General features: G+C 34.2%; 1 protein-coding gene across 13 annotated transcripts in view; it reads right to left on the reverse strand.

Annotated features, from left to right (window-relative positions):
- NBEA (neurobeachin) overlaps positions 1 to 23,576 on the reverse strand; it is a 453,637-nt gene that overhangs the window by 260,297 nt on the left and 169,764 nt on the right. For 12 of the 13 annotated variants that reach the window (XM_030944908.1, XM_030944837.1, XM_030944889.1 and 9 more), the window contains 4 exons: positions 19,245 to 19,683; positions 7,808 to 7,962; positions 3,686 to 3,812; positions 2,900 to 3,027 (listed from right to left, as the gene is read on the reverse strand). In XM_030944908.1, the coding sequence (XP_030800768.1) occupies positions 2,900 to 3,027; positions 3,686 to 3,812; positions 7,808 to 7,962; positions 19,245 to 19,683 (849 nt within the window). The remainder of the gene's footprint in view (positions 1 to 2,899; positions 3,028 to 3,685; positions 3,813 to 7,807; positions 7,963 to 19,244; positions 19,684 to 23,576) is intronic. The other variant, XM_030944829.1, reaches the window with a different exon arrangement.

Genomic DNA, 23,576 nt, shown 5'->3' on the forward strand with positions numbered 1-23,576 from the left:
CCCATGGGAGAGAATGATGATAAAGTCTGATAGAAAACGATATGACTTCAAGATTTTTCACCAAAAGTTTGAGGCAGCTGAACTACAACAAAAAGGTGAAATCATAACTAAGCTGTATTCACATTTCCAAAAATATATTGACAACAGCTATCATAAAGCATCAGATATTCTGGAAAATTTGCATGATTAACATGTTTTAGAAGTTTTAAAATTAATTTTGTTTTCTGCTTCCTTTTGTTTTGCGCTCTTCAGTATGCAGTCAGCTACGAGACTGTGTACATTCTTACCAAATCTGAAAATCATTTAGCATTTCTTACACACACACATGCACTAGAAAGAGCCTCAGGAAAACGCACATGGCATCAAGGATGTCTGACAGTATTCTGATTTTACCAAAATGTGATAGGGGAGAAACTTCATACCATGTGGAGGTTTTGAAAAACAGCAAAGAAGGAAAGGTTATGCTAAACTTGAAAGTACATCCTTCATAGAACAGAACAGATATTGTTATGGTGATCAAGTTGAAAAACAGACAAGTGCCTTAAGACTTAATTAAAGTTTATTTGCTCCTTTTTGATTCTTATAAGTAAAACCTTTACATATAAAGTAACAAATTAAACCATTGCATATAAAAGTGTCAAGTTAATTACTACTTGCAGTAAAAAAAAAAAAAAATCAAATTTCAATTATCAAAGCCCCACAGGAATTCTATGCACTCTCATATCCTGAATAACACCACTAAATCCCTCTTTTTTTGAGTCATTTACCTGGACAGCACTTTCAAATACTTCAAGACTACCACTGGATTTCAGTAAGGAATGACAGAAAACTTCTCAAAATGAATCAGGTATCAGAATAAGAGAGAGAATTTGGAATTCTCTTTCAAAGGCATTTTTACGAGGCAAGAATTCAGTTTAGTTGAGAAAAAGGGTCTCATGGAGACAATGAAGAAAGAAAAGATCAGAAGTACACAATGACTGTAAAAGCACCTCTGAATCCCCTGTTAAGAAGAAAAAAAGCCCAAGTATTTTAGAGATGGAAAAAAAATTCCAGTATTGCAGTGTAAAAATCTATGGTGTGCTTGAATTTTTTACTTCTCAGATTTCTATTTCAATATCTTGGGAAGAAAAGACTGGTTTTTAGAAATCAGGAATGAGAGAATGATTGAAGAGAAGGTGAGATATAACATTAAAGAAAAATGATGGAGAGGACATTGCTTGTTTTGGAACTCAGTATTTGGTTTGTGAACAATGTTTTCTGATTCTGAATTGGGTGGCTAACTCATAGATAGGGAAAAAAATAGGGGCAAAACATGGAATGATACTCCAAGTAGTTATCACAAAAATACTACAAGCCAAAAACAAACCAACAAAACGTTCCTCACTGGATAAATAGTGAGATTAAATATGGCTGTATAGTTGTGAGATTCCTGTGACCTCTAGCATTTCAGTCTTTGTCATATCCTGGGAACTGTTATAGTCTTGTTCATGCTACAGATCTGACAAAAATACAAAAGCAGAATGACATCAATGAAGAATTTTTAAAATCAGTTAAAGAACTCAGGAGAACCAAGACAATTTTAGTGATAGTTTATAAAACCTATAGTGGAATCAATCAATTGCCAAATGGAAAAGGATAATACTGCTACAAATTTTGCGATCAACTTCATTGAAATAAGAGATTTAAGAATGTAGCTCATAAATTATCTTGGAGTCATCTCAAAGTGAATCTCAGCCTATTAATTTAATAATCATTAAGTGAGAAGTGCAACTCAGTCACAAGTTATAAAATTAACAATAAAAAATACCCGAAGCCTCAGAGTATTCTAATCTATTACTATACTATTCCTTGATATTATTCAACAATAATATTATTAAACAATAAGAAGATGAAAGAAGAAAATGTTGTAGAAAATTTCAGTTACAAGATATAAATATTTCTAGTAATGAGAGCCAACACTGTGAAATGTAATAATGGAATTACCATAGGAAAAACTGTACACTAATGTTTAGGTAAAACACATGTATAATAGAAGGGGGTTTGGAATTTGAATACAAAACTGTATTTTTTCTGCGTAGATCTTTACATACTAAAAGCCTTGTCAGAATAAGACTTTTTCCTGTCAATGAACAGCAATACTGTGTGTCAGAACAATCCTGAAAGGAAAAAGTTTACTTGGCTGAATATATTCCTCTGAATACATGACCTGTGCATGCTGATGCAAATTCCCCCTTCACTATTTTAGCTGCACTAGTACTGATTCATTACTTTCTTCATGAGCTTGCCATATTTGCATGCTCTGCATAACTTCTGCATTATTTCCTGCCTCATTTATGAGGCAAATTTTCTAACTATGAAGTAGTAAAGATAGCATATAAATGCCATAAAAATCCTTGAAAGTGGTCAAGGATACTTTTCATTAAAATTTATCAGTTTTTATTCCCCCTCTAGGCACAACTTCTTATGTGCCTTTGTGAATTGACCTGCCTGAGGAAAAAACAGCCCTACCAAATACAGATACAATGTTGGATCATGGTCTTCTTTTTACTTTCTTCTGTGGGAATAGTTTACACTTTTTAATTGCATTTTCACTACTTTCTCAAAGTCAGGCTGAAGCACTGAATTATTCTGAGGAGAGAAAGGTGAACTGTGGAGATTATTTGTGACAGGATGCATCACTACACAGCATCTTGGGAGAATAAAAGGATATAAAAGCCATCACTTTTAACTTCAAATGAAATTAAATGCAAAGAACTGAAATCACAATGTATTAACACCAATTAATTAATTTGTCAAAAATAGTTATATGAAATCTAGTGAAAATAAAAAGTTGTTTATATCAAATATGATATAAAAATAATAAATAATAAAATAATATAATCACGTAACAGAACAGTACCTTCAATCAACAGTTCTTGTCCATGGCTACCCAATAATGTTCGGGATAGGAAAGGGGCAAAATCAACAAAAATTTCTCGCAGGAGCGGGGCCACCTTTTCTAAAGCTCTTTCAAGCTTTGCAGTGATACTGTGAAAAAAACAGAGACCATGATTGTAAGAAAACTTCACAGTAGAAGCTAAATTATGTCAAATCACACCTATATTTAAAAGTTTCTGTAAGCTTCTTTAGGAAAGAGGATAATCATAACTTGATCAAACTTTACAGTTTTTACATGGCTTTAAGTAAATGCAAATGTCATGTCAGAGTAAGCAGTATGTCAGCCTCATAAATTCCAGAGTATTTGCAGAGTACTCCAGAACAAGTAAAATTGTTATTATCCTTTTCAAATACAAGTCTGGTTTTTTCCTCTCAAGTTTAACACAGACCTTCATTTGCTCAGGAGAGGTTGAGTGTCTCCTTCCACTGCTCCGTGCTCAATTTACAAACTTCTTACTTTCCAATATGTACTATCATTATTGAATAAAGAAAACAAACCAGCCAACTGAAAAAATACTTCAATGAAGTTTTAGTGTCTGACATAGTTTGAACAAGTTAGACCCTTCAGTTGAAAAACAGAGTTTTCAGTGAAGTGTTATTTTAGCATACATATCCTGGGTACCCAAAAAGTATATACACTGTAGCACATGTATAACTACAGTAATGCACATTAAATGAGGTGGGTTTTTTTTAAGAGAAATTTGAGAAGCAAAATTATAATTAATATGAAAAGACAGAACTTGTGTACCTCATGTTTTCAGCTGAATCCTCTGGCATTGGAGCAACAGTTTGGACAGCTGGCAGATTTTTGCTGGTAGCACCATTCACAAAGCTGGATGACGAAGAGGAAGAAGAAGATCCTGAGTCTACTGCACCTGTCCCCCAGAAAACACAAGCCTTAATTCAGTCTTATGAAACAAAATTTTTAAAATAGTCCTTGTATTATTAATCTACTTCTAAATATGGAAATAATGTTATTTATTCTAAAATAGTGAAAACCTTTCTGTGGCTATCAAAAAATTAATACCTTAACTTTACTGGTATAAAAATAATAAGCTTAAAATCTATTGAAAATCAGGCAAAATAAATCCTTATCTCATTTCCACTATTCCCAAACTATATTCCAAAGTCAAAAATAATTTTACATCATACTGTAAAGCAAGATCTTTCCAAAATAAAGGTGTAGTTAATATGAGTTTGAGTGGAGAATAAAATTTTAAATATTTCTTAAAATATATTTATATATGCATATTTAGCTGCCCAGTTTCAACTACAGGCAGAAACTAAAATAGAAATTAAAAAATTACAGGGAAGATAAAAAATGTACATCACTTCATGTAAGAAATAGGGGAAATTGGTGTCTGAGGAGTATTTAGACTCTAATTACAATTTTTCTTTTTCCTTCCTTGAGTCAAGGAGAACTGTAAGATCTCAAAAGTAAGGAGGGCAGTGGGGGTATCATTTCAATGGTTTGTGAACAGCTGCCCAGAAAAAAATGATGCACACAGAGCATACATTTATACTTTAAGTGATCTGGGTCAGAGCTAAGGGCTAAACTTAGACTCTGAATGCCAATCTATCATGTTTGCTGAAACAGTGCTGTGAGCTCAGCCTCTCTGAAGCAAACCAGCAAAGGCTCAGAGAGGCCATGAACAGTGAGAGTGCTGTGATAAATGCTGTCCCTGTTCTGCACAGTCCATCTGCAACACACCACTGCAAGAGAGGTAGCTAGAAACACTCTTGGACCTGGAGTTCAAAGCCTGAGGGACTGCAACACTACCAGAAAAGAGGCTGGCAGGTAACAAGATTAATCCTAGTTAGCAATGAAGGCTGAAGAACCCCATTTTAGAGATCAATGACATTATCCTGGCCATTTTCAAAAATTATAATTGTTAATTCCTTGTTTCTGGTCAGTTTTAGCAGTAGATACATCAACATCCTCTGCATTACACATGATATTATTTTTCAGTTTCCTGCAGAGATCTACAAAGCATTTATGGTTTCTTAAGTTTCTTAACTACTTAAGCAGCCAGTCAGCAGTGAAGTAGAGGTTAAATGCTGGTAAGTGTGAAAAAAACTCTGGCAGCAGGAATGAATTTTTTTTTAAATTTTACTTTAGCTATTTTTTATTGATAAAAGAAGGTAAAGATAGGAATTTTGACTAGATAATTTAAGGATATTTAAATTCAAAACACTATCAAAATGCAAGCAGGATTTACTGGGCTTGCTGGCACTAAAGTAGCTGGTGAGGTTCAGGATTTAGATTAGGAACTGATTTAGGAAATTATTTTAATAATGGGACTGGGAAATGGATTGTGGTTTATGCTGTGTGATCTGACTTGGATTAAATACAAATTCAAAATTTACCCAAACACACTGAGAAAAAAGTATAAGGTAGTCTATCTCCCTCAACATAGGAATCACAGCAACTTAACTGAGAATAAGATATCTTAAGAAACATTAAGCCTTCACATATATGTATATATATATATGTCTCTATGTGTGCATTTGTGTACTTATTCACTTATTATATTCCTATATACATATTTTATTGTTTATTCCATTTTCCTTCCAAAATGAAATTTTCTTCGTGAAGCTTGTTTAAAAATGCAGTTGCTAAGTTGTTCAACCAGCTAGGCTTCCAGAAGATCAAACAGACCTAGAACCATTGTATTAACATGGAAGTAAGAATCGGGATATGAATTACAGAAATCCAGTCTAAGAAACTATAAAGCCAGTTTCTTGCATAAAAACATGAAGGAGGGAAACCTATTTCCCCAAAGATGAAATTGCAGCACTAAAGGACTTTAGTAACATGCATCTCATTAAGTCACTACATGACATTGACTGTGACAGTGATGGCAGATGGAATGTAAACACCAACTATAACCCATGAATAATTGAAAAAAAACAACTTTCACATAAGTCCAGCACAAAATATACCTTATAGATTGTGCTACCCATCACATAGATATAACTATTTCTATATGTATTTCTAGAGTATCTGTGACATACTGTAAAAACAACTGTAAATAGGTTTGGGGGGACATCTAGTGTTTCTAAGAAATTGCATTCTGTTTCCTTTCTATCCTAGAAAAATTTTAAAAAATGGTGCTGTTCAATTAAATTCTATGCACTACTTTAAAATAATTAATAACATAGATATTTCATGGATTAAAGGTATATAAAGCAGAAAGTTTTTAGATAGTCTATATGTCTCAAAAACTGACATACATGAGTCACTGTTTTGACTATCATAGGTGTAGCTTAATTAAAAACAGCAAAATGAGCATTTTAATCTAATATTTATTTAAATATTTTCAATGGAATACTATTTTTTATACTGTAATTAATATGCTTAGCATTTCTAAAATGTGGATATAAAACTTAAATCTTAAAAAATTTGAATCTTCTACAGAATTCAGTACATATATAGTTCTAATTAAACCTCACACTTGCTGAAATTCCATTAAATCAGTACTTTTCATTTAATCAAGCTAATCCATAGATTAGGATCAAAACCAATTTCATAAATAAAAAAAAAGAAACAGTAAGATCTGTCAAAAAAAGGACCCTTTAATCCAGACATGTACCATGGCTTCTGCAATACTGCCCTCTACTAAGAACGGTATTAGGGAAATAACTGATTTTTAAAATGCAATTACTTACAAACAAGGGCTACTACATTATAGCCAAAATAGTTCAGATATTTAATCAGTAAGAAGACTGAAAAGCTTACTCCTATGCAGTATCATTTGGAAAACAAGGTTTCCAGTGCAAGATATTTTTTGCACGACATAAGAATACCTAAAAGGAAATCCATTCAAGATTAACACAAGTGTCTGCACAAATGGACTGTTGAGAGAAGCAATAACATTATTCAGAGTATTCATTCCTCCCATCTGCCTCAGAAAAGTTAGGTTTTAAGCTTTTTTTTTTTTATTCTTAACAAAATCAAAGTTCTATTACCAGGTATTAAGGGTAATCTGCGAAAGGAAAGAACAAAAAGTTGAGCTCATATTATTCCAGAAAGCAGAAGGATGCCAAAAGCATCCGCTTCTGTTTGCTGCAACCCCAGAGAGATTTTCATGTCCTCAACCCTTGACTGAAATTGTGATATCCTTGAAGAGAGCTCTTCTCTCATGCGCTTTTGCTTTTTTTAGAAAGAAAAAAGACTATAACCAGATACTTCAAAGGACTTTAAGTTAAATATCCATTGCTTTCAGTAAGGATTCCTTTCTCAATGGAAATCAGTCTCCACTGTCAACAGGCTCCTTCATGATAGAGAATCCCATTACTAATATTAAAAATAATTTTAAAAGGAGGTCTTGTCCTCCTTCTATAGGTTACAAAAAACCACTACTGATAAGGGGTGAATTCAGTTAAATTAAGTCATTTCTTACTAAAAAACCTTCCAAAAAGAGCATAATTTTCACCAACAAATAGTAATTGTCCAAAATGTTCACCCTCTACAATGTGTTTATTAAGTAGCTACTTGCCTCTACTTTCTTTGATACATAAGGAGGGATTAATTGGTAAGTATCACCTAAACATCCTCTACTGCAGAGCACTAGAAAAGTTAGCTCCTTTCAATTCTAAACACTTACAAAACAATATTGAGGCTATTTATGGACTTATTTAAGGCTGTGTAAGTCCACTGTGCACTATCAAAGATTATAAATACAGAACAAGAAAAACACTGTCTCTGATAAAGGCCAAGGTTTAACCTTTCCAAGTTTTATTTTGGAACTACAACAACAGCAATACAAAGATGATTAAAAAACAAAACACCAGGAAAGGTAACAAAACACCACAAAAGGTAACAAAACAAAGACAAAATGAGGGTCACAAGAATATTTAAGGACAATACCTGTTGTATTAATCATACTTTTTGGTGTAGCTCCTGTTGCAGCAAATATATTAGGTGTACTACCCGGTGGCAGCCCGCTCCCAGCTGTGGCAGCTCCAACAGTGGTAACAGCCAGACTACCTGGAGGGGGCTTCTTCACTGGTACAACCACACTCCTGTGGAAAAAGAAACAACAGATTACTAAACCTGCACAAGGGAGCCAGGAGGAGTTTTTGATTGTGATGGGTTTAGGCTGTTTACAACACAGTTTCTGAGAAATACATAATATTATAAATTTTCTTAACCTTTCTCAAATAGGGTAAAACTCTGTTAACAGGCCCAAAAACCATACTCCCATCCTTATTCTGCAGCTTCATGTGACTCCGAAGAACATAATTTATCTTCCAACACTCACAAAATGGAAAGACTCCACCATCTCAACATGTTGAGAACACTGCTATCAACAGTGTAACACTGCAATGTGTTCTAGATTTGCAAAGATAATGTTAGCTGTCAGAAATTATGCCAGCAGACTAGAAGTCTATATGCATGCAGTCATAAAGACTGTGAATTTGTTGATCCTAATGAAGCTACCTAAGATAACAAAATTTTTGCCTTTCAGCTGCACTTTTGAATACAGAAGGTTATTCCTCAGTACCGTGATGACAGAGATGACTAAGAAACAATTTTAGATTCAGCCTTCTTTCATCTTAATCCATAGCACATGATGTACACTGAACAGCAACAATGCAACACAATAAATACTTGCTTTCACAGTATTGATATTGCTGAGATTTAAAAAGCAGTCTTGAGAATTTGAAGCTTTTAAGAAGAAAACAGGGCTTCCTTACAGAAAATCCAACACAATATCTAATGTAAGCAGGCAACGTTGCACTCAAACACTTTTAAACCTAATTTGAAATCACACTTACGGGTTTTTTAAGTGTGAACACCAAAAGACTTGCTCTTTGGACACAATAATTTTTCAACACTGGGAGGCTCTCATAGCGAAAGAAATTATATTTACATTTTTCTTTTTAATATTTCCATTTATGTATAAAACCCCTTTCTCCTTAAAAGTCTATTTCAGTGGCAAACATGAATGAAAAACAAACCTGAAGCAAATCATATTTGTATAATATTGAACAATATCTTTTCATCATTGTGTACATTTTCTGTTTAAGCAGATACACTCTTTAAAATTAATCACTGTGAAAAAAAAAGTAAAGGCAATTATGTGATGAGGTCACATTTTACTCAAGAAACTCCTTTGTTACACTTTTGTGTAAATATGATGGCATATAATGAATCATAGGGTGTGGCACAATGTTTTAGGGTAATGTACTTTTGTCCTATATGTTTAAATACTCCATCTCCCTGGATTTTAAAGACTGATGGTGACAGTGTACAAAACAGTCCATTAGCATTTTTCCCCTTGCTCTCTTTAGAGGGTTGAAGTCTCTGCATTCTGAACAACAGCTTACCCCTGCCCTGACGCATGTACTGTTAGAGAGGTAAGTCTAGGCATGTCCATGGGTTTTTGTCTCAGTCCATTTACATTAGGAGGAGATGAGTTTGAACAGTGCAATAGCTATTGATTAAGATAAGTGAGGTGACACCAAAATAATTGCTTTTGTCTGTAGTTAATAATCTTACAATCACTGCTCATATTAAGTGTTTACATAGCAGCAGCTACAGCTGAACAAAGCTGGGTCTACAGGGGTTAGATAAATCTGCTCCATAACACCATGAAATTTCCTAAAACTACCCCCAATCTACATACAAAGATCTCTATTTCAATTAATACCTCAATCAAATATTTGGATTTGGGTTATAATACTGAATAAGTACTCAAAAGCAAAATCCTTGTAATGTAATAAAAACACAAGGAGAAATTAGAGTTTGCTTCTTAGGTGGGAGTGTTTCCCAATTATATTCATTTCCAAAGGAAACTGCTGCCATTACCCTCTACCTTTGTAGAGAATTGCAATAGAAAGGCTGAATGAAGAATGAATGGGAGTATTTTTATGCCGGAGCACAAGAAGAAAAGACATAGGAGGAAAGGGTGTCTTAGACTGGCCTGTTCTAATGGCACATGGATCATCAGGTCACCAAGACCACAGGTCAACATGTTGCTTCACAAGTTGACCTTGCAGACAGAAACTGTGAAGAGTGATGTCTCAAAGAGCTTGGAAAGGACAGAGAGGCTGTTGGCAGGTCCATAAAAGTAAAAAAAGGCATATACAGAACCTGGAAAGAGTGGCCAACTTATGGAGATGTGAGGAAGACTTGACTGCTTTCATCCCACACTCTCCATGGCATTGGAGCAGACCCTGGACCTCTCATCTGGATGCAAGCAGGAAGGATCCCTGACTGCTGAACAGAGTCCTTAGACACACACTCATTCCAGGGTTCCCAAATGTAAGAGAGTGTGAGTGAAAGGCATATATTTTATTTCAAGTAAAATAATTCCCCCCTCATGTAAAGTCTGGTATTACTATCTGCTAAATTGGCAATACAATCTCTGTGGAAGTATTTTTTATTTTCCTGCTATTTTTCTAAAGATGAAGCTAAATTCAAGGTCTTCCTTCTCATATTTAGATAGTATAGTGGTCTTTCAGAGCATCCAAAAGATCACCTAGCTTTCCATAGCAAAGTGCACACATGTCAGCTTTACTTCCCATATGTAATAGGATCAGTTTGATTTGGAAGGGACCCCTAATAAGCGTAGTTTAGAACTGAAATACAGCTTCTGTAGCAAGAAGGACAATCCATCCCATATCCCACAGATATAATGCTCTACACATAGTTGGCATTGTTTTGTGTATCTAAATCACCACATTAGGATAGGTCAGGTTCCATTAAATAACAAATTATCAAGAAATATCAATAGAAATCTCTCTACTATCAGAATAGGGAAAATCAGTGAGATGACATCATCCCAGACTGAAAGAAAATGCAGCTTTCTGACATGCCATACATGGTGACCTTGTCAAAATGTCTCATTCTTACTGATTAAACAAAATACAGTGTGTGAATACAGAATGACATTTAGATGAAGCAGACAGAAAAACTGTATGAACAACACAATAGAGTGGTCAAAAATGTGCAAAACAATAAGAGGGACAGCAGAACAAGAAAGGTGAAAGAGCATGACTGCCCTTCAAGTAAATAAACTCTTCTTTCAACCAATCTAACCACTCCAACAGCACATACAGTGAAAACAGGCAAATTAAAAAAAACAGACTAATGAAAGAAGTATTATACTTGAGCATCAAAAGATTTGAGGAATGAATTTACTTTGATAGATACTTTACATGTATCTGTCGGACATTCAGGTTTTCTTTTTCATGAAGGAACAGAAATTTATAGACTAGAAGAAAAGATTATATGCACTTCTGTATTTCATTTTAGGCCTTGCTTTGTAAAACATATTTCAGAGTCCCTAAATATTCCAAACTGGTCCACAATTGTCTGAATCACATCATCGTGGTCTCAAATGATTCCCAATGATGTAGACAGCAAAGACTTAATAGTAATTGTCTGTAGCAACTGATTTTTATTTCTGTGTTCCTTGGGTGCTTTTCAATCCTAAATGTACCTGTGGCTCCTAATCACAGTTCCTTTACTCTGTGTCCTTTACCAATTTTAAACTTGAGCTTGAAGTCATCATAATTCATATCATGCTTAAGATGAGTGTTGTTGATTCAATGCACACACTACTTATGCATTGCTGGTTCATTAAATAACCTCAGCAAATAGCTACAGGATTCTTCTGGGGTTTAGAAATTTGCATTAAATAACTAGATAGAAAATAATACCATTAATGCATTGAAATGCAAAAAGAGAAAATGGAAATTAAAAAAAACCCCACCACTTTCTAAAATTGACTTTACTTAAATATTGAGCTACACAGTGCTGGTGACACACGAATTATGCAGCTCTATATTTTCTCTTTCTCTGCAATTCACATTCTGTATCTCTTCTCCATTTTAAAATTTAAAGGCTTTCCAACTTAATCACTGTGGTCAACGTAAAGGTCAGAGATAAGCCTTCAATACTGGATGTCTTGAGCTACCTATCTGAGCAGCAGCAATTAAATTAGAATCACTTTACTCTCCTGTGGGATATGTGAAACCTCTTAAGGTTGAATTAATATTCTTGCTCCTCCTCTCCTCCCCCACAGCAGCAGAAAGCATGAGGATTTTTCAAGCATTCTTCAAAAGGCAGCACAGACTTCAGGCAAGTTTTCCATAGAATTGCTCTGTGTCAAACAGCAGCTTCAGAGGTTTCAGAAGAAATCACATTAGCAAGTGGGTGGCAATTTGTCTGCTATATTACACGCTACCTTGTTCGTACAGCTAGATTAACTCAATCTCTGAAAAGAAAGCCTAATATTTCTTCTCTAAAATTTATTTATATCGGCCATATCTGTACACATCTAGTCCTCTATGAAACACTTACATTCTTGTTTACCCCCTGTTCTTTCCAATTTCACCCCCAGACTCTGAGCTGAACCTGCAACATTACTAATAACATATTCTGAATCTTTAAGCAACTACCTATTAGGCTGACTGCATTAAGATAAGATACATCTGATACCAAGGAGGAAAGGTTTAACTCAGAGTAAAGAGCCATGGAGAAAAAAAGGGGATTAAACTATTGTGAGGTATACACATGAGTTGTAGAAGACATATGGAAGGTTCACAGAAGGAGGTAATAGTTGGGACTTCTGCAAATGAAATATTAGTGCTGAATATCCATGTATTACGGATTGTTTCAATCATTAGATTGCACACATGCACAAAAACCTCCAAATCTCAAAGTACATGAAATGATCCTAATCTACTAAACAAAAATTGCTTGTTTCTAGCTAGAAGAAAGCAAGTCATCTCAGATGGGGTTTTAGGACAATGCCATTAAGATCACTGATCCTCAGTCTAGGATCAAGAAGAGGAGTGTTATTCACAAAGAAATTCCATCCTTTGCATCCAGGATAAATTACTTGAAGCATCTAAAATGATCTAAAATACTGCCAAGAAACAATGAAAACATTAAAAGATAAAAAAGCTGATTATCAGGAAAGATTAATGGTCTTGGCTAAACAGAGAAATGGGAAATACTGGAAGTTTAATAAGTTTGAAGAAAGTGAATAAAATCTAAGTGAACATGTTATGTATTAAATGTCAGGAACATCATCAAATATAGAAAAAATCTCAAAGAAACAATCAATACAAGGTATAAATGAATAAGGGTAAGGAATCTAATCCTGTATAAATACTGAAAAAAGGGGGGAAAAAAAAGAAAGGCTAAAAAGTTACAATCAGTCCAGTAAAAGAAGGCAGATAGGGATAAACAGCAAGACAAAAATGCAGTTCAATTTTCATCTATATAGCCAGTGAATTATATTAGAGAGCAGGGAGATGCTGGTTTCTCCTCATCAGCTTCAGGCCAGATATACCTACAGTTCCATGTATATGAATATGAAAAGGCTCACAGTACACAGGTGATAAGAAGTGTTTTGAAAGAGCTACCTGTGTAGCTAGATTGCTACATGATAGATATGGGAAATATGATTACAACTTGGTGAAAATAAATTGAGTGTTAATATACCCAATTTTGGTTTACTTGAACCTATTCATAAATTAGGATGACTTTTTTCCTAAACAAACAGCTGATGTGGCAATGAGATTTCCCTTTCTCTTATATTATATTTACTAAATGAGCGACTAAGGCACTCTATAGGAACACAGACAATGCAACTTCAGCCCTCTTCTCTAAAAGGATCTGAAACCCTACCTCATTCTCTGGAGTGTATTTTTACTGCTATCTCAGAAAAATATATTCTAGAGAAGTCATCAAGTATTTTATTTGGACCAGTCTTCATTGCACAAAGATAATGAAAATTGCCTTGAATGGACTGGAACCAGATGAGTCCTTTAATTCCCACACTACTGATTAGGTTTTTCATTCATCTCTTCACACACTATTGTGACCATTATTACCCAAAGTAATGGTGAATGCAGTGCCTAAGAACAGACAGCACCAGTACCTGTCCCTTCCTGATTCATAGGAAAGTTGCTCTATTTTTCTTCAATTATTTGTAATTAACTTTAAAAAGTAACTATTTTTGTTGGGAGAAGACTAAAAAGTATTTATCCATGACAAATTTTTAATAAGATTTCATGAAAATCAAATTGATTTTTCAACAATCATCATTTGGAGACTCTAATGACTCTAACAGGAATATGGCCTCCTATTTAAATGACTTAGTAGACCACTGCATACTAATGATCTCCCAAAGGTGGGACATCATACAACAGATAGACATTGAACCTCTCTACTTGAACCTTCAGTGCATCTTCTCTCACAGTTCTTATCTTTTTGCATTCTATCAGTTAACTATAAAAAAAAAAAAAAAGAAAAAAAAAACCCACCCCACCACTGCATTCTAGAAAAGAATGTAGATTCTCTGAGTAATCTTTCTAAATATACCATACCTACATAAAATTAATCATTTTTTTGAAGACCACCTCCCTCTGTATTAATGGGAAGGGCATCTATGAGACCTGACTGGATCTCACAAGTTGTGCACCTTTTCCAGCACCTTTAAAACTGACCCCCAGGTCCTTCTGTCAGGGGAATAAAGAAAACAAACTGCAAAAATCAAAACTAAAGTACTTCAAAGAGGTGTTCTCCAAAATATTCTCAAATATGTTCCTAAAGATTTCAGCAAGTATGTAAACTAAGAAAACCCATAATTTTACAATTTGTGAAATTATAATGGATTAAAAGGGAATCACATCTTTAAAAGCAGCAAAAAAAACCTGATCTTTTAATTTCTAGGAACTCAAGGTTTCCTTCTTATACAAGAATTCTTCCGATTGAAATAATTATAAAACCAGAAAATATATGTAAATTACTTCAGTTTGAAAAAAATAATGAATGAGACACAAAGCCACAAGCACTCCCCACAACCACAATTTCAATAATAGCACCCATGTGAGAAATTTCTACTAGAAAAAAGTAGAGTGAAGCGTAAGCTTCAAAATGCAATACTAAGTAGAATCACAAACAAATTCAAAAACCATAATGATCTAGGTTGCATCTAGTGAGACCAATGCAAATTGACAAAAAAAAAAAAGAAACAAGAAATCCCCAAACCCTAAAAATCAATAAGAGGGACTGACTTTTGTCAGACAGTAAATAAGGAGGCAAAAAGGAATTATTGGTGAGTTATGCTCCATTAGTCACAAATCTAGGTGAAATCACCCTTTGTGTTTGCTTCTAAAAATGTCAACCTGGATGCCATTTTCAAGAAATTCAGTCTGACGTTAAAAGATATGTCATAACTTTGAGGATCCAGGCTCTAGTGTCCCAGAAATCTGTTTATATAGCTCATAATGTAATTACAGCTACCTGAAGACAGATGAGGCAGAAGGCAGCAATATATTGAAAACTAATTGAAAAATGCAGTTGTCCAGAAGCAGTTGTGGGGAAGAGGTCTCTGAAAAGCTGCTCAAAGCTTCAGAGTTTGAAGTGAAATTTTTGATGTTGTCACTCTCAATCTATTGAAGAGCTGACAGACAATCAAACCCGTCTGGCTGCCTGGCAGCTCATTTTGCTGGCAGGTGGCAAACAATTAGACACACCAATTTGTGCCTCCTGATGACATTAAAGCATGAAACTAAGTTGTATGCAGGGCCTAGTGATTTGTGTGAAAGCATTTCAAAAATAATACTCTTTGCCGTGGCAACTCATTTCAGACTGCCACCTCCCATTACGGCTTTGAGTGGTGAAGACGACAGACTTGAGTTACGTGCGGCGCAAGGCCGCTTCTGTTCAATCCGTCATCAGCGCCCCCCGAGACCTCTATCCCCTCCTTTCATCAATATCACCTCATCATTTACATTTGATAGCGCTTGAACTGCTGCATACATTAGCTACACAGAGCTCCCATTTGATAAAACATGCTGGGCACTTTTTCTGCTTTTATGTTTCATTTACAACTGCGCAAATTCCACGGGAGAATACGCGGTAGTCTCATATAAAATTACTCCTACGGACACATTAGCAATGTACAATTAAAATAACATGCAGAGCAAAACACATTGTATTAAATGCTAAAATATAGTTCTCAATATCAATTCTATTTACAGGAGTTTACTTTATGTGGTCTTTACCTTCATCCATGATCATAATTAAAGAAAATTACCTCAACTATTCTTTTGCTAGGCACTCAGACTTCCAAATGCAAAAAAAAAACCAAACAAACAAAATATAGCCTCAAAAGGACAAAGAATATCTTCAGATTAATGTGAAAAATACATTTTTCTAACCTAGATTTGGTTATAAACATGTAATCACTGTGCTTGTTTTATAAAACCTGAAACAAATAGAACCTGACAAAACAATACACTCCATTGCTCATGGTTCTCCCCAGGGACAATAAAGATGACCAGTAGCCACACTTCTCAGTGAAGTACCAAAAGCTGCATAAACTACAGCAACACAAAATCCTACAAAAATAGGGTTTACAGGCATAGTTTTAGCTTAAAAACCCAAACATTTTATCTTATTTACCTGTTATTTTATATTAGTAAACACAATTTCATTTACATGAGCAAGTATGGAAAGACAATCCTGCTGTAATTTCTTTTCAGTTTTTCAATAGTTATTGGGATACTACAGGAAATAAAATGTTCAGAAATCACCACTAGGTAAAATTCATGCTGCTTTGTTAAATAATACTTAAATTTGTTCAGTTATTATTTCAATATACTATTCAAAGGTTTTTTCCCCTAACCCTTGTTTCATCCCCAATAAAAAGTTATAGAGTCAGTATACAGACTCTATTACTGAATCGGCTCCACTTTCGTAATTAGGAAAAGTAACACCATCACTATCCATATTTGCCTCCAAAGATTGTCACAGTGGTCAAGTACTCTGGCAATATGAAAAATCTGCACAGGGGAATACTTGCTTGAACAATGCGCATCATTCAATAATGCAGCCATGGAGTAGAGCTAGTCAGTTGAAGTCTTAGTTGATGGGCTAAGAACATCTGTATTTTTATCAAGATGGCCCCAGTTCAAAAACATTTGTTTAGTTGGATAAAATAATGTAACATTTCCCAATCTGCTGGACTTGCCTGAACGTGTCATTTTTCCCTTCATAGTTGTTGGTTATACTATCATCATCTACTTCACTCATCAAACTCAGACAGCAGGGTCTTTTATTTAAGATTAAAAAAAAACAAAGCACCAAAAATGATGTAAAAGTGAATTCTTTTGCCTAAACCTCACCCATTACCACTTTTTTTTTTTCCTCTGAAGAAGTGAATGATTCCAAAGGCTGAATGTACAATGTATGCTACCAAGATACAACACAGCGGTGCACTTTGTACAGGAAATCATCAAATTTGGTTGGCAGGGTAACAGGTCAGAGAAAAAACAAACCACTAAACTCATTAGCTGCTAAACATATTAAGTACGAAATATCTATCAAAATGTATAAGCTGTAGACACGAGGCATCTCTTAATAATTCCATAATTCTATATTATCTACTACTAGTAATGATGTTCAAAAGGTATAAGCAGTCACATTGTTGCAAGAACAATTAAATGGAGGTGCTCGCATTAAATAAAGGTTATGGCCAACCGACTGCAGGCCCTTGGAGTTTTAAATGCTTTCTTATAGAGCTATAATTTAAAAATGCACAGTAAAATTCATGCCTTCAATCACCTTTATGTCAAGTTCCCTCTAACAATGACAAAGACATCTCATAAGATGATATGCTCCTTTTTAATTTAGGTGTCTGGCATTTTGTGAATCAACCACTGCTCTCTGAATGAAAGATTTTTCTCATTAACCCAGGTAGAAATTCAGACAAAGTAACATTTTTGTTGTTTACAGTTAAGGTGTGGTTATTTCTACATGAAGCATGATGTTTTATACTGCTTAATGTACAAGCATGTACTCAAGAATATGGTGGTTCCTCACAGAGTAAAAGCAAAAATTCCTAACAGTATAGGAAGAAAAAAATATTCTTCAATTCATATTGACATCAATCTAAAAAGAATATGCAGATTGATGAACTAAAAAAAAAATCATCTTAATGAAAAAGCTCTTAAATGAGCTTTCTCTAGAAAAGTCTTAAGACCTAAAATATTATTTAACACCTAAAAATGTTAGGAAGGGATATAGCCATTGCATCTAAAGAATATTTCACTTTCTGTATCTTGACAAAATCATCTCTTACAACAGAAACTATCTGATTGCTAGTCAAATTATTTCAAAGAAGCAGTATTTATATACACAGACAAGAAGACATCAGATTTTTTTATGGACCTCATAATGGAAAAGTACTTCACTTTTATTCTAAAATTCTGACATATATTCTTGCACTTTGCTGTTCATGTTATGTTGAAAACACTGAATATTATTTTTCTTAACACTTAATAAAGATATATATTATATTTTTGCAGGTTTTCTGTAAATGTAGATTTTTTTCCTCCTAAATCATAATGTAACTATTTTCTGCCCATTTTTAAAATTTCCTTCAGTGTTTTACTTGCCTGAACTTTATCTGTACCTGCCTGATAAAGTAATATACTTTTAAGTTTTCAGGACATCTTAAATTGTCTTTAAACCTTGATCCAATTTTTAACATTTCAAAAATATTTTTATGAAGAAACTGAAAGGATGTAAGATACAACCACATCAACACTCACAAGACTTAGGTCTAAACTCACAATGGATGGGACTACACTTCTGGAAGGATGCTGAGAATTCCACAAGAGAGCAATCTCTATGTTCAGGATGACTGAGAGGGACTGGACATTTAAAGGCAAGTATATTCATTAGAAACCAGGAAGATACAGCCCAAGAAAAAAAAGCAACAACAAAGGACTCTTTGTGGAAATGGTCGTGAATTTAGTTTTAAGCACTAACTTCTGAGCTTTAACAGCTTCTGTTGTTTAAAGACCTAAAAGGAAACTGGTTTCCACCATGACCAAGCAAACAATTTGCCATGGTCAAAGCATTTCAGTACCAGAAAACAGTTCAATGATGGATCCAATTAAGATTCAAGCCTTTGAAAGAATATTCTACTGAATTTCTGCACAATCTGTTCTGTATCAGTAGATATTGCCCCTCCTTCTTCTCACTAAACTAGCATCTTAAAGAAAAAAAGATTTTATTGCACATATATTTCTTTGCAAGAGGCTTGTTTTCCAAGTACTTCACAGAGTTTTATTCACTGCTAACAGAGAAGAACAAGGTGAATTACTTTTGTCTGTACTGTGTGGTCTGTTGGTAATGCAGAAAGGGAGACATAGTGCTGTTGTTTTTAACACACTATAATAACAACCAACAGTAGAATAACCTTCTTGAAGAAATAAAAGCCCTTCAAACTTCTGAATTACATAAATATAAAATAATGAGCCCAACCATATACCTGTCAAATGAGTGAAACTGCATGGGAAGTATAGCCTGAGCTTCTCTCTTCAGCGCAGGGTCTGGGTAAGGGATCGGATCTGGACCACATTCTGCAATTTCAACAGGGGCTGCCACAAGACTTTTCAGTATTTCTTTGACATTTATTCCTTTACTTTGGCTGATACTGGATATTGATGATGCGGGTTTCAGAATCTCACTGGGGCTTTCTGTTAAGCTCTCCTGAGATTTCTTCACTTCTGAAGACAAAGTAGACAGCAGCTCACTCATAGCATCAGGACCTGTGCTGGTCTCCAAGTCTGTCCCATTCAAAATATTGGGCATCTGTTCATCTCCAATTCCAGAATCTGTATGAGGAATAGAACTTTCCAGCTGAATGTCTTCAACCGGTGTTGGAGTTTCTTTGTCTTTGATATTTTCTGGAAACACAGTTGGTGTCTCTGCAGCGAAATAGAGATCATGAACAAAATTTATTTTGATATTTTCCCATAAAATATGATCATAAGGTTTTATATGCCAGAAACATGTTAGAAAGGCCACAAATAATGGTATTTTAAACTTTAAAACCTCATTCCACATACAAAACATTTTACCTCCAGCAGCTGTTTGGCATATAGACAGACTTGGAAGAGGGAGCCCAAAATCGCATTATACAAACTCAGTGACATTTAGAAACTACAGGCCACTACTCACACAGTAATCAAAGAGCAAAATACTGCCAGCAAAAACAACACTAAAAATTATAAGTTGTCAACTGCAGAACTGTATGATCCTTGAGCCTACTAGAAGAAAAAATTGCAATCACTTATGCTTTTGGATTACTGTAAAATTTACTTTTGTATTGTTGTCATCAAATATTAAGTTTGCATTCAAAAGAACATTGCTAGATCATTTTTTTGCTTTGTGTTTTGTTTAAAATGTGTATTACACGCATTTCTACACAGATACCATTACACTGAATACAGATTAATTTATACATGAAGGAAAACAACAAAAGTTATTATTTATGTTTTAGATTCCTCTTCTTTTCCCACAAAAGGTAAAATTATGTCATTCAGGAACAATTAATGAACAAAATAAACACAGCTTCATAGAGAAAGGCAAGTGAAATCTGTTCAGTTTGGAACATTTCCAGATTGAAAAGGATTCTACAGCATCTTGTAACCGAGAAGACCACATCTCTATTAATTACTTCAGTGAAACAGACACAAAATCTTTATTAAATAAGAATAATTTGCTATGCTTAGACAAAAGTCAGCTGGAGTTGCGAGTAACTCATCCTAATTTTGGTTAGAGAAAGACAAATTGGGCTATTTTTATTGAGAAAATGTTTTCCTAGTTTATTTTAAAACATTATTTTCATTAAATTACTTGTTTGATTACAAAATTTAGCTGCCCTATGTATGAAATAAGAACACTTTTTTAATGGCTCTGATACAGTGGTTTAGATATTATGGGTAATATTTTATTGCATATTTGAATGAAGCTCTGTTACCAAAAAATGTGCATCAAAAATGTAACTTTATTAACAATCTCATATCTCACTATCGATTTTTTGTTACAGTCAGGTAAAAATACCTATTTAGCACATGGGCATAAGTGTGAGTACATACATGTACGCATAAAAAAAATCTGTAAGAGATTATTTTTGTGTTTGAACCATTGTGTTAATGGTCATGTAAACCTCTTCATACATACAAGTAATGAGAAAGAACAGAAGAGGCTTTTAAAAAGATGAAGCAGAATCACCCATTATAAAGGAGCACTGTTTTCTTCTTTTAACAGCCATAAACACTGGAGCCACTTCCTTCTTTTTCTCTTAAGTGCCTTAAATGCATCTTATCAAATAGATATGAGCTCTTCTTTGTGAAGCAGGAAGCAGAAACTGGATTTATGAGCTGCATCAAATGCATTTAGCATCTGCCAGGTCAGGAAGCAAAAAGATTCGTATCTACTTAGTACTGCCTATATTTGGCACAGAAAGACATCTGATCCACAGAATGATGCTAATGAATTTTCTGCTTGTCTCTTTAAACTCCATCCATACAAAGATAACACTTCTCAACTGAAGGGAAGATTAGTACTGGACAGCCAGTAAAGCAGGTTGTTGCCCATGAAATATACGGTGAATAAAATGGCATAAGGCTCCATTATTATGCAAATGAAAGGAGGGAACTGAAAAGAGACGATGGTCCACTACATGGTGAAGTTAGGTTACACCCAACCTCAATTTCCATTAAGGTCAACAATGCTGAACAGAAAACCTGGTAGAAATATAGTTGTGGAAAGTCAACTACCTTGGGTAAACCAGAAGAAAGATTTTTAACACATTAAAATCTGTTGTAATGAACTGACTCAGCCAATCTTGAAAGAAATATCCATTATATTACTGGTCTAGTAGTAGGCACTTTTGCCAAACAGATGACAGGAGATAGTTACACATCACTGAAGAAAACCATACAAGGTTTCTCTTTTTAAGAGATGAAAAAAATTACAACAACTGCAAACCTTCAACAAAAAGCAAGATTTCAGGATTTATTTTGGAGTAAAGAATAGTAATGGAATGCAGTGAGACAAATTCAAAAAAATGGTTTTCTTAAATGAGCTTTTTTAATACTTATTGTTCAGAGAAAGTAAGGGTCAATATAGTAAATTCAGTAACGTTGAGGTTGTCACAACAGATTGTAATTTAGTCATGAGACCCTGGAAATAATTAGAATGTAGGAAAAGAAACTGGCTAAGAAGGAGCCATCAGTTACTTTCAAAAGAAAAGAAAAGTCAATCACATTGATAAAAAATACCATGGGAGCAATTTTGTTTAAATTTTGAATAAAGGTTTTCGGTAAAAACATTGTGGCTAAATTTGCTGATGACAAAATTATGAGGTACAACTGATGGTCACAGAAGCATGATTGTAAGAAGGCATTATGGCAGAACTTCAAATTACATTTAATAGTGAAAAACTTTGTATCTAGTGAAGATCACAGAGCTTCCCATTATAACTGAAATTCATCTTTGGTAAATGACTGAAAAGAAGGATTTGGATACATCAATTAGTGGGTAATTATTTAGTTGCCAATACAATAATCTCACAGAAAAGGCAAATGTGGCTCCAAACTTTTGAAAGTTTTGCAACAGCTAAGCATTAACAGCATTAGAGAAGTCTCTGGAAGGATTCATTATGGAATACTGTGTATGCCTTCATATTTGAGAAATATGGAAGTGCCACTATGGAGGTACTTAGCAATCTACTGCTGCTGAAAAGAATTTGGCTGACATAGTCTGGCTAAACTAATACTGAGAAGTTATACAACAGCCATCACAAGCTGTAGATGAAAATTTAAAAAAAAAAAAAAGGGATTGCAGGGTTGGCACTAGAAAACCAGCACAAACTCACCAAGAATAAATTTTAATTTGGCAAGTGACAGTCATCAATATATAATTAAAGTTATGGAAAAGCTTTCCAATCAGCATAGCAAGTTAAAAAAAACCAGGACTAATCTTGAGATGTTATAAATAGGACTGTACTTAATTAATCAGCAGGTGACTTACAAACCTTTGTTCCCAAATGAAAATAAAATGATGGGAGGCCTGCGTCATTTGATGCCAAAAACGGAATCAAAATTATATTTGTGACCATAAAATTTCAGTATGACCTACTATAAAGTACATAACACTAATTGAAAGGATTTAGGGCAAAAATATATAAAGGAAGCTATTCTAAATTCAGGCAATTGTATGGATACTTGATTTACACAAAAATCAGATTTGTATCTTTAGTTTTTTTGCTGTATCTCTAATAACTAATACAGATATGCTGCACTAAGCCAAATCAGCTCAGTCTGATTTTTCACTATGAATAACAATATCTAAAAAATACTAAGTGGAGTGCATTAACTCTCATTTTTAAAACATCAAACAATCTAAATGAGTAAGGGTTTCAAAGGTTCAATTAACACTTTGTGCCTTAAGAAAAAATAGGTTAAAACTGATAAGACTTCTTAACTGTTTTTCAGGTAAGAATCCTAGCAAATTAGGATGTGTGAAATCCACATAAATATGCGTGAAAAGATGTATTATAAGACATTTTTGATCAGCATTATTATTATTACTAGTATTACTTTAGGTGAATGGTAAACTTCTTAGCATAGGTCACAAAACCCAACCAGTTTTAGTTATAAAACTGGATATTTGTTAAGTTCTGTTCCATATTCTTTTACACCATGTCTTAGCACTTCTGTTGCCTTCTGAATGCAGAAATAAATACTGATTCATAAAGTGATTTAGAAAAATCTTAAACCAGAAACATCTATTATTTTATAAAAATCCTAAA

The sequence above is a fragment of the Camarhynchus parvulus genome, chromosome 1, assembly GCF_901933205.1.
Source record: "Camarhynchus parvulus chromosome 1, STF_HiC, whole genome shotgun sequence".
Classification (NCBI taxonomy): domain Eukaryota; kingdom Metazoa; phylum Chordata; class Aves; order Passeriformes; family Thraupidae; genus Camarhynchus; species Camarhynchus parvulus.